The 12,767-nt window shown below is 45.4% G+C and overlaps 1 protein-coding gene across 1 annotated transcript in view; it reads left to right on the plus strand.

Annotated features, from left to right (window-relative positions):
• Positions 1-1,657: 1,657 nt before the first annotated feature.
• PREP (prolyl endopeptidase) overlaps positions 1,658-12,767 on the plus strand; it is a 1,557,310-nt gene continuing 1,546,200 nt past the window's right edge. The window contains exon 1 of the mRNA XM_069606586.1: positions 1,658-1,839. Within this exon, the coding sequence (XP_069462687.1) occupies positions 1,795-1,839 (45 nt within the window). The 5' untranslated portion in view covers positions 1,658-1,794. The remainder of the gene's footprint in view (positions 1,840-12,767) is intronic.

The following is a 12,767-nucleotide window of genomic DNA, read 5'->3' on the forward strand; positions in this document are numbered from 1 at the left end:
AACTCCTGCATCTGTGGAATTAACAGAAGGATTGATCCCTATAGTGGGAAGGAAGCTTTTCAAGGATTATTGGAAGGTGACATTGAACTGAACTTTTGGACGCTATCCTGTGGTGAATTCAACCCGTATCTAGCGTGAGCCTCGTTCCGTTCGGGATAAGTCTCCCTTACTAATTTTCCCTTCCTTGTCGTTTGTTCTTCATTCAAATCCATCAAGAGACTTCTGGATTATTCTACCCTAAACTAAAGGTCAGTGTGAACATTCCTGTCATTATCTAATTCATCATACTCAGGTTGGAGCAGTTATTCATGATACTTTAATTTGTCCTAGGCTGGCTTTCTATCCTTACTCACGCCCTTTCCAGTGATCCATCGCTCTGCCTGTTTTATCAGCCAGAGGGTTGTATCATTTGGAAGGTCTTCAATTGACTTCACAACTATCAAATCGTGTGAACAGGGATCCGGAAGACCCTACCTCCTGTATCCTTTTGAGTATTGTATCCTTTTCAGTTAATACTTTGGTACATTCTGACATAAGCTACCGGACACTTTTTCATTGTCACTCCTTGATCATTCACACTTAATTTTAAAGAATATACATAACCCTCAAGTGATGACCTCCCTTTTAGCTCATACTATTTTGCATTCCTGTAATGTATTTCAAAGGTGATTTTTCTTCTTTATAAATGAAGGTAGACAAGTAATGGAATACAAAGTGATGTGAGCATATCGGGCAAGGTTGGCTTACCTGCATAGGACCAAACTTGAGATTTCTCTGAACTGCCCAGCTACTTTAAAGACATACTTCAAAACAGCAGCTGTCCACAGTTTTTTTCAATTTGCAGTTCAACTTGATCAATATGTTTTATGCATCAAATAAGCAGGTATCAAGGAACTTGGAAAATGCAGCTTTGAACAGCTCATTATTTGCATTATGTTTTGAGTGTGTGTGTTAAAGCTACATATTGTGCATCCATCTGTGAGAAATAAACTATTTTGGTTTTGAGAAGCAATTGTGAATTGAATGCATTGGTAATGATTGTAGGGGAATGTTTCCTCTAAGCGCACGGAAGCTACTGTCAAGTAGTGTTGTTATGCTTTATAAATAATAAAACAAGCATGTACAAACAACAAATTGGGCTTCTTGTTAGTGTTGATGTAGCTCAGATGCTATGTTTGTACAGCAGCGGGAGCACTGATATATTGTTGTTATTGCTGCTCTTTAAAGTTTCTTCTTTGTAGCGTCTCAGTGGCTGCTGTGTGAGTCTCCTTTCAGATATAGAAAGAGGACGAGCTGAAAAAAACTACCCCAGAGCGTGCACAAAACTGAGGTGCCATCTTAAAACACATATTTACTTATACAATCCAACATGTGATGCTAAAGAAGACCATTATACGGCTAATTAATATATTTTTTGTATATATACTATTTAATAAATGTATTTAGTAGCATATGCCGGTGCTGCAGTTCCAAAATATATATACAACTTCTATCAAAATACAACATTTTAGTTACATATTGATACGTCAATTTAGATATTAGTGATATCTATTGCATTCCTAAATCAAAATGCTGTCTTGCTCCTGATCTGTATCACTCCATACGGTCCAGTAAACAGATTGTAAAATTCAAGATGGCGTCATGGTTTGTCACAGGAGACTACCGGCGTCGTCCCTGTGACGTCTATGCCGCGATCCCCTGTACTTCCTGAAGCCGGTTGGGACAGTTGCTCCCTTTCAGCATCTTCTGTTTCAAGATAACATCACCCTCGGCAGCCTGTCCTGTGTGTGAAACATGCAGCCCTTCCAGTACCCCGAAGCCCACCGAGATGAGACTGCAGTGAGTAAACATGACAGCAGTCTCATAAACTGTTTGACAGATTCACGCACATCACAACATGCAGTTACTGAGGTTGACACCGGTGCACGCACAGGGACTCTTTGTTGCCTGGCCATTCTAGCCACCATGGCAGCACACCAGCCAATGGGATTGCTCCCTCGCTTATCGATTTACCCTGTACCCTTGACATTCTTATAGGTGATGCGAGAAAAGTAAAAGTAGACTACGACTCCTCCCCTACCCCACCGTCCCAAATAACTCACAATATCGAATGGTGAAATGTGGATGGAAACGCCCAGCGTGCACAATTACCGACGGGCATCCCAAGCTAGCTCGGGGCTGGGTACTAGTTTTCCTGATGCATATTACCTCACAAGTCAACGTAATTCAAGTATTCTTTTTCTTGGTTGGACAAGTTATGACAACTAAGCAATCATCTTGCTTAATACTAGGATGCACCGTTTATATTTTCAAACGTGGGATAAATGAAATAGTGGTATTTATTTTATTTATTGTGCATTTTTTAGGCGCTTATAGAATAGAATTGTGTTTTAAAGCACAACAGGGCTAAATTGGAAGGGAACAGGGGAGAGAAGAAACATTGGCAAAACAGTAAATATACAGTCGTGGTCCTACTAGGCCTTGTGACATTCGGACTTGCAAGTGCAGTGTAGAGATGGAAAGGGGAAGTAGAGAAGTGCTGGAGCGTGGCAGTGACAGATTTAAGGTAAAGGGCCCAGTGGGTAAAAATGACAAAGGGCCCCAAGTGGGTGGGTCATGAAGGCAGAGCCTAGAGTGGGCGGAGTTGCACAATGATGATCTTTAGGGATAAATTATTTATTTAAGTTGTTTTTTTTTTTTTTTACAGTTTTCTGTGTTTAACGGTCTGACTCTAGCTAGAGACAGCTGGGGCTCCTCGCCAGGTTTTGCTGTCAATGGTGGTAATATTAAAAGATCAAGCCTGAAGCTAATGTTGGAAATGATAGGGTTCAAGGCAATGGGCAATGGGAGAGGACATTACAGGAGGTGATATCACAGGATAATTCCTACAGGATGCAGATCCATTTTGTACATGTCGCCTGTGTCCTTACCCCACACACTTGAAATATCATTAATCATCACAGGTGTAATTAAAGGAGTGCGCCCAAACTATAAGGTTGTTAAATATTAATAATAAAGTGTCCATTCATATATTGCACACCTCAAAATTCTTTTGGTTTACACAGAAAAACCTGGCATCCAGGATGGGGAAAATAAATGTATAATCACATTCTTATGCTTGATCTGTTTCTGTAATGCATATATATTGTCAGGTTAATTTATTGTGTGATTTGTGTACTTTCAAGGCATTGCTAGACAAATAATTATTTACCCTTTTGGTTATCAAACCTTTAAAATACTGATATGAAGTATACCTGGGAAGATATGTGATCAAGTTCTTACATCTCCACCTGGGGCAGAATCCTGGTTTCGCTACTTTAAAAAAGTGTTTAATCCAGGGCAAATCATGCAATGTCATCGTGCCTGATTTACCAACATTGGGAAGCCATAAAAGCAATTCAGTTTGCAACATTTGCTATAAACTAAAATCTACTCTCAAAAGTCAGTAAACTCCTAGTTAATATTAATTAATTGTTATTACAGGGGGAGGGGGTTTACAGTGTGGGGCACAAAGGATGGGAAAGGAAGGCCCCAAGGCCCGGCAATGGATGGTGAAGGGGAACAGCTTGGACAGAAAAATCAGGCAAATCTGGGCACGGTCCCAGGGGACTGAAGTTGTGGGCTCAGCCAAAGTATCCCCCCAAGGTTGGGAACAGGAGAATGGGGGGGCCTCAGAGTGTTACACAAAGGCCTAAACATGGGGAGAGGGCGCCAAGAGAATGAGGAAATCAACCCGGCCCAAGTGAACCAGAAGGGGAGGGGGGGAATGGTGCAGCAGGGGCTAGAAAGGAGAAGAAATGCTAGGAAATCAGGACAGGGCTTCAAGTGATGGGGTTTTATAGCCGGGTCCCATCCCAAGTGCCCAGGTCAAAGCAACATGTGTAAATATCAGATCAGATAATTGTTACCATTAGTTTGTGCAGTTAGTGGTTTTCTTGGGGTGTCAGTGACAGCAAAAATGTATGCATTAAAACAAGCATGATGGAAAGAAGCTCTGTTTATAATTCCAGCCCAGCTACTGTATTGATGGATACAATCTCTGTCACATGCGCCAGGTGTCTTCTGCCTAGCTTGCTGCAGAAACCTCGGTTTGCACATCTTAAACCACTTACCGGATTTGTACAGGATTTTTCTGCCTGGCTGCAGCGACAGCATACTTCTGTGTCATATAGTAAACCGTGGATTCAGATTTCGCTCACAGAAACACACCATCAGAGATATAACCCTCCCTGTCTCCCTCGGAATGGTGGCTTCAACCTTGTCAGCTGTCGTGGTCATGAAACGCGTGGACCCGTTTATCTCACATTGTACTCATTATGCAGAATGAAGCCAAATTCACGTTCACGCTTTACCTTGCTGTTTTTTTCCTGGTATTAATGTAAAATGCCTTTGAAATCTCTCCTTTCAAAGTTTGCAAAGGTTAACTTTTAGCGCAAACACGTCACACTTCTAAGCACAGTGCCTGCTGCTTTTTACCATTTCACTTCAAAATGTACTCGCGTCTTTGTGCAGCGCCAAGGGGAGGTCTGGCATGTAAGAAACCTCAGAATTATTGGTGACTCGTGAAAAATAAGTTTGTATTTTACGGCTCAAATGTATACATTGGGAGAAAAACACTGTGGCAAATCCTAATAAGTGTGACTTTACATGGCCTGAGTACTGCAATGCACTGTAAAAAGCAAACGCACTAGTGGTACACACAGCGTACCATTTATTTATATTACACTTCCAGCTCTGAATGTGGGGTCTGCGACGTGTGTCAGTCACAGAGAGACTGGGAAGGGAAGGGGCGGTGCAGGGCACAGGGGCCTGCTTGCCTTTTGTCTGCCCGCGACTTAAATCTGCCTCTGGAGCGTGGCTCGGGGAGGAAGTGCCAAGGGGAGCTAGTTAGGAGGCTTCGGGCTAAGTGCTATTTAAGGTGATTCCCAAGCGTGGGATGTAGAGCCGCCAGGCAGGGGCCAGCAGGGACAGTGCAGTGGTGGAAGGGGGCTGCTGCAATCGACTGGGTAGAAGGGCCTGAGGGGTTCATGGGGACCAGGCCACCGGTCTCGGCGGCAGTGGGGTAATTAGCAGAGAAAGGAGAGAGGGAAAGAGGTAGAGAAAAGCAGAGTTTTGAGCAGTTTCCAGAACTTCAGGAGGTCCGGCTCAAGTCTGAGAGGGACATGGAGGCTGTTCCAAAGGGAGGTACCAGCCGAGAGAGATGTACCCCCACTGATACTCTCTGCTTGGAGACATGTGTGACAATCAAGGAGTCAGAATTAAAGGAGTGGAGGGCTCTAGCAGGGGATTCTTTAGGGAGGGAAAGTTGGAGATAGCGTGGACCCGGGCCCCAGAAAGCCTTGTGGATGATGCAGAGGGTCTTACATTTGATCGTTGCAGCTAGTGGGAGCCAGTGGAGAGATTAAAGGGTTGGAGAGATACAGTCTCTGGGGTTGAGGCCAAGCATAAATCTTGCAGCCCTATTCTGGATTAGCTGGAGGGGGTGTAGGGAGGAAAGAGGGAGTTTGGGAAAGAGGCTGGTGCAGTGGTCTAGCCCAGAGAGGACAGGAGCTCTGGAGACATTGAGCTTCTGGGGGAAGGTGAGATAAGGGAGAATGCCTCTGAGGAGGTGGATCTGGAAGTGGGCCTTCTTGGTAAGGTCCATGATGTGAGGGGTGAAGGAGAGAGCAGAGTCTAAGATCAACCCAAAGTTTTTGGCCTCACAGGATGGTGGGGATAGAAGGCCCAAAGAGGGTGGCCAGAGGAACAGAGGGCGCTGGAGTCCCAATGAGAAGTATCTCTGTCTTACTGGCATTAAGACTGGCAGGCAGACAAGCAGGGATGATAGAGGAGATAGTAGAGGGAAGTTTGAAGGAAAGCTGTGTGGCATCAGCATAGCACTGGAAATGAGGAGACATGGAGATCATCAGGTGAGCCAGAGGGGCGAGATAGATATTGAAGAGCCACGGCGATAAGATAGAGCCCTGGGGAACGCAATAGGTGGAGAATGGAGGAGGTGGAGGAGAAAGGGCCCATTTTCAGTTGGGAAGGGTGACAAGTGAGATGCCGAGGGTATTGGAGAGATATTTCATGAGGATAAAGGCGGAGGAGAGGTCAAGGAGAATGAGAACAGCGGGAGAGTTGGTCATGGTTTGCGACCTTTGTCCCCTAACACTGATGTCACAGGAAGTGGATACATATAATCTGGTAAGTGTTAAAGGAGGAATTAACCACAAAATCTCACTCGGGTAATTGTTTTAGTTTTCAAGAGCTAAATAAATATAGTTTCATAGAGACTAATCAAAGTGCACAAAATCCACAACAAAGCAACCTGAAACCCAAATATCTTTATATAAGCATGTTATTCCAAAAGAATATAATTGAAGCTTTGTTTTCCACTCTCTGAATGGAAAACTACAAGTACCAGAGTAAAAAGTAATGCAAGTCTTCTCTTAGTTGTACCAATGTACTTTCAGGTATTACTGGTATTCTGCCACTAACTCCTATGCCCTTACATCCAAAGGTAATTAACTCCCAATATGATCAAGGAGGGATCAATGGGTGTTATGCCAAGAATAAGGAACTGGAGAATTCTGAATTGGTTAACATTGAAGGCCACAAATCAAAGGGGCACAGCCCATGTTAAGTCAGCTGAAACTAAAAGGGGACCAGTCAGGACTAAACTCAGCAGTAAACACTGTTAGGGGGATGTCTGACCTAAAATACCAGTCTTGGTGACTTCTTCAGAACAAATTGTTGCGAGACCTTGAGGCTTGTGCCAACGTCGAGGACTTTCAGAGATGGGTGGCGTTTGTAGGTTCCAACATGCTCATCCCACCTCTGCCAAACCCGAAGAAACCCAATTGGATAGAATTTAAGAGAATGGAAAACGCCTCACAAGCCTCCCCCTTTAAGAATGGTTCCCATCAAAGCTGTCAAACAGACCTTATAGAATTCCATCATGAAGATCCGCCTTTGCAGGCGAAGCCTGCTACTGGAAGTGGGGGTAGTCTCCTGCGAGAGGCTACTATGCTGCCCATGAAGTTAGTTTCCTTGGCGGCCCTGCCTTCTCATATGGATTTTCGACAAAGAAAAGCCAAAATGGCTAACATTGTGGACCCCAGTTTAAGTAGATTTTCCATGGACCCTAGAATTGTCACCATTACTAACGTTGATAAGCCAAGTCCATTCGAATCAAGGGATGCCCTGAAGAACACAATTCTCGCCTGGTTTAGCTCTAAACTGGGGCCCAATTGTGTAAGAACTCAAGATCTTGGGGTACTCCGTAGAACTCAGATTGACAATTGGTGCCTTATTGACAATACCAACTGCATCATTGTGGGATGCGGTTCCAGCAGTTTACCTTCGTATCTGAACAGAACTCTAAATTCCGCAGCATATGTCTGCTGTCACTAATTTCAGAATAGTGTTGAATTCATTTGTCAATATTGAAGTCTCCTTACAACAGTTTTCTGTTTCTCTGGCTCTAACGCTGCTGAATCTGTTTTATCTGGTAGACCTATGGCCCTATTTAATTAGTTTTTGTTGCCATTGCCATTTTGTTTATGCTGATGGTTCGTATTGTGCTCAGTGTTTGGGCATGTGTTTTGTGTTCTGTTTGTTAACTGTATGTTTCATGTATAGCGCCCTGATGCCTGCTGACTTTTGGCACTTTATAAGCATACAAATAAATAAAATAAATATAAATAAAGCTTGACATCAAATGAAATGGCGCTCTCAAGTTTACTGTGGTCATGCGTGAGGCCACCCATACCTGTCTTTTCCTTTTGGATTATGTGAATTGTAGTTTTTTCATTTACCATTTGAAACATTGGAAAACTTCACGTCCCAAAATTCAAAGCAAAAACATGGCTGGCTGGCCTTCTCACGCATGACCACGGAATACGTGAGGGCTCTGAATGAAACTGTGTGATAGTTACCTGCCTACAGTCATGGTTTGGCACAGACGTTTAGTTTGTCATGATGTAGTTTTTATGATGTTACAAAAAAAATCACTTTTCTTAGTAAAATATGGGGAAGATAACTAGATTTGTGTGGTGTATTTCCTATGCAAATGCCCCATCACAGTTCCAATCGCATAAGCATTCACACCAAACAAAATGAGAAGCTGACAACAAACAGATGTGTTAAAAAGTAGTTGCCAGGCCTGTGTTAAGGTGCTAGTGGAGGGGTGCCCCAAGGCTGAGCCTCAGTTAGCCTATTGGTGATACCTGCATGCCGTCGGGGTGTGTGAGGGGAGGGTCATAGAGGTTGACACCCGCCAAATCTGGGTGTGTGGAGAGAGATGGAAAATGCAGCAACTGAGCCCTGTTTACTTAGTGTTTATATGCTCTGTACAATAAATGACAGGTTCTGGAATATGTTTTTAAAAAAAAAACAATTTTATTGTTTTTATTCAAAAAATAAGTTGCACCACCTCCTTGCCCGCTTGGGACATTATCATCTCATATAATGTAGATGTTTCGTGTCCTCCTTCTGCTATGTCATATATCGTATCTATAGTGGCGTCCGTTCCTCCGCCAGTGCTACTTCAGACAAGGCATCCTTAATTCGTTGCACCACCCTGTGATACGTAATATATTGCCCCACACTCAACCTCATTAGTTCCACCAGCTCCCCACATTCCAGTATCTTCCCCTCCTGCCACACATCCCCCATCGTTGCTATCCCTACCGGTTCCCAGTGCTTCCTAATCATTAACCTCAGTTGCTTTTCTCTTCCCACCACTGTGACCAATGGGATCTGTGGGGAGCACGGGGTTGGCTTTTCCACTAATCGGCATGCTCTTCGCTACATCCCCCACCCAAGGCCCAACATCCCCGGGCGGCCTCCCAACTCCGATTTAGGCAACCATATCATCTCTTGTAGAAAGTATGGGGCGCAGTCCCTCTGAAACAGCCTGCGTTCTAAGGTAGGCTCATCAGAGAGCCATTTGGCTATGTATTGTAATTGGCTCGCTACATAATAGACTTCCCAGTTTGGTAATTTAATGCCTCCTTTCTCGTATGGATTTTGTAATTTCCACAGGGCTACCCTGTTCCTCATCCCGTGCCATAAGAATTCCCTGCATATGCCGTCCAGCCTAGCAAAGAATTTCCTGGGTATTGAGTATGGGGTGTTCGCAAAGCAGTGCAACAATCTGGGCAGCGCCACCATCTTGAGCATCGCCCCTGGTCCCATCATTGCCAAGGGGAGCTTCACCTAAAACGTCATGCTACTCTCCAATTTCTTAACTGTTCTCTCCGTGTTCAACTTTTACCATATGATATATGTCTACCCCAAGATATCTGAATGTGGTTACCTCCCACGGTATCTGTAGGATCGGCAAATGCTCTAACGGGAGCCCTCTATATCTACCAAACGGGAACATACAGGATTTACTGGGGTTCACAGCTATACCTGATAGTTCTGCAAACCTCTTCATCACTTCTTATATATATTGGAGGTTCTCTTCTGGGTAGCGCAAATACAGTAACATGTCATCTGCATACAATGAAATTAGATGTGGTGTCTCCCCGACGACAATACCTATTGCATCATATTGCTGCCTTAAATAAATCGCCTGGGGTTCTAAGGCTAAAATATACAGCATGGGGGACCATGGACATCCCTGTCTGGTACCTCTACTGAGTTGCCATCTTTCAAAAACTACAGCTCCTGTCTTCACTCTAGCTATTGGCGTGCTGTATAACAGTTTGACCCATTTAAGATATCCTGGTCCCATGCCATAATTGGCTAGGGCCGCCGTTAACCAGGGCCATTTGACCGAGTCAAATGCCTTGATCGCATCTAATGATACTATCGCCATCTCACCTGCATCTCCATTAGTATGTTCAATGACTCGGTGGAGTCACCTAAGGTTATTTGAGATGTTCCTATTCGGGACATATCCTGTCTGATCGCGATGTATTAACTTATTATTGACCTTCTTCAGTCTATTTGCCTAGACCGCTGTTAGAATCTTGCTGTCTTGGTTTAACATCGACAAGGGCCTGTAAGAGCCACAGTCACTACCAGGCTTATTGGGTTTGGGAAGTGGTATAATGACCGTTTCATGTAAGGATTCTGGTAATTTCCCAGCTTCATATGCTTCGTTAAGCATCTCCAGCAGCGGGGAGAGGGGGGTGGGGGGGGCGTACCTCTGTTTTATATTCCTTATAGAATTTGCTTGGGAGTCCATCAGTTCCCGGGTTTTTGCACGTGGGCAGCTGCCTCATTACCTCTTCTAGTTCTCTAGGGTGATCGGGGCATCTAGCTCCTAACCTCTCTTCTGCACTGATCTGGGGTAGTCCAATATCTTCCAATGTATCCCCTATCTCCTCACTGTTGCTTTTTGTCTCATCCCCATACAGGCGTCTATAATACTCTGCAAATTCCTGATTAACCCCCTCTTGTGTGTCTGCTATGCTTCCATCTTCTTTCACTATCGTTCTAATTGGGGGACTAGGGGTCTCATTTTTATAGAGCCATGCCAGGACTCTCCCTGGTTTGTCCCCTTCTACATGTTGTCTGTCTATATACTTTTTATAATTGAGGTTGCATAATCTTTCCCAGTATACTGCACATTTCTGTTGTAGGCTGCGTACCATTTCCGCGTCTTCCTTAGTATTACTACCCCGTTTCGACACCCTTTCTAGCTCCTTTTCAGCTTCCTGCAACTCGGTCAGGATCCCATTCTGCAGTCCCCTAGACTTGGCTATGGCAATCCCCCTCACCACCACCTTGAAGGCTTCCCAGAGTGTGCCCGCTGTCTTAACACTGCCAGTGTTTATCTCAAAATAACTTATTATTTCCTCTCGCATATCCTCCCTGAATATGTTGTCTTTCAACGCCTCTGCACGCATGCACCATGTGGGTATCCTTCCCCTCGGGGGGTCGGTACTGCCACACTAACATCAGTGGCGAGTGGTTCGAAAGGACCCTTGCTTTGTATTCCACATGCATTATTTCAGTCATTAGTTCATGTGTGACAAACACATAGTCTAGTATATAGGCCCTGAGGGGCCGCATAGTGTGAATATTGTCTATCCTGCGGATGGCGTGACCTCCATGCATCGTCCAGCCCAAAATCTGCCAATAATGACTGCAGTGCCTTTGCAGCCGGAGTGGGTCTGTCTACCTTAGTGTCTGATCTATCTATGTTTGGGTTTAACACGCAATTAAAATCACCCCCCCACAGCACAGCCCCCCCCACACTACCACTGAGTTTACCATACAGGGTTCCAAAGTACGCAGCCGTGTCCTGATTCGGGGCATAAGTATTTACAATACATATCTCTCTATTTTCCACCAGCCCTTTCATAACCACCATCTTGCTGTCTGACTCTGCTGCAGAATACAACAGCTGGAACGGGACATGTGGGGCCACCCATGTGATTACCCCTCTTGCGTAGGCTGAGTATGCTGCCCCTACTACCGTCCCTTTCCACTTCTTCCGTATCATTCCAATTTTTCCTGCGTTAAATGAGTTTCTTGTAACAAGGCTATGTCCACTTTCTGTCTGCGCAGGTACATCATCACCTTGTTTCTTTTCAAATAACTGTTGAGCCCCTTGACATTCCAAGTAACTATCTTAAGGTCTCCCATGGTTCATCTCGTTTTTCCCGAGGTGTAGGCTCACACCCCAACTGTACACCCTCCCCAACTACAACAAACCACTGCACACAACCCCTTCCCTCCCCCCTTTCCCACCCTACCCCAACCCCAACAGGTGCCCAGCTCCATCCCTGGATCTCAGGCTCCCCCGCGTTTGGTCCTGCCTTGGAACACCCAGGCTAGGACCCCAGCAGGGTGTCACCGCACTATCAGTGACCTAACTAAACTCTAGAAGGAGGTATAAAGACTAGCTCCGTGAGGCTTCCTAACCAAGCGATAGTCTCAGTGCTCACGGATCATGTTCCTTTCCAACCTGTTCATACCCGCCCATAAGCTGCGTCTGTGACTATAATCAAGTCCCATAGTCTTAAGCCACGACACCTTCAGGTGCCCCCCCTGCGCATTACTTTTCTCTTCCTTCTCCTCCCGTCTCGATGCCCGACTCCAGGGGGCAGCTTTGCATGTCAAGCCACCCCATAGCGTCTTCCGGAGTTTCGAAAAACATGGTTCTGTTTTTATGGAAAACTTTTAGTTTTGCCGGATAGAGCAACATGTACTTGTGGCCTGCTTCTCGCAGTCTTCTTTTAACAGTCCCAAAGTTCATACGGCTCTGTTGCACCATCAGGGTATAGTCCCATATGTTTGCTGTCCTTCTTTGTATTGTTCCGCCCTTACGGAAGTGTTCAAGGATTCTTAATCGATCCCGATAGTTAAGGATCTTAGCGATCACCGGCCTAGGTGGATTGCCTGGCGGCGGCTTCCTCGTTACAGCCCTATGCACCCTTTCTACCGCAAACCCCTGGGACAGGACTCCTCCGGTTCGCTCCTGCAGCAGCATAGTCTCAATAAACTCCGTGGGGTTGAGACCCTCTGCTCCCTCCGTCAGACCAACGATGCGGATATTATTCCTCCGGGCACGTCCTTCCGCCTCCTCCGCCCTGCTTTCTAGGTTGCCCACGCACTGCACCAGGGCGTGAAGTTCCGATTTGTGTGAAGCACAGTCCGCTGTGTTCGGGCCCACCTCTTTCTCAAGGTTCTCAGTGCGCTCCGCCAGTGACCTGACATCTTGCCGGAGAAGGTTCACTTCCTCTTGCACCGCCCCAACTTTGAGCTCCAGCGCTGTTTTCAATTCGGTCACGGCCAGTTCAAGCTTGGTCTCCCAAGCCACCTTC

The sequence above is a fragment of the Ambystoma mexicanum genome, chromosome 4p (genome assembly GCF_040938575.1).
Source record: "Ambystoma mexicanum isolate Mex_15411 chromosome 4p, UKY_AmexF1_1, whole genome shotgun sequence".
Lineage (NCBI taxonomy): Eukaryota > Metazoa > Chordata > Amphibia > Caudata > Ambystomatidae > Ambystoma > Ambystoma mexicanum.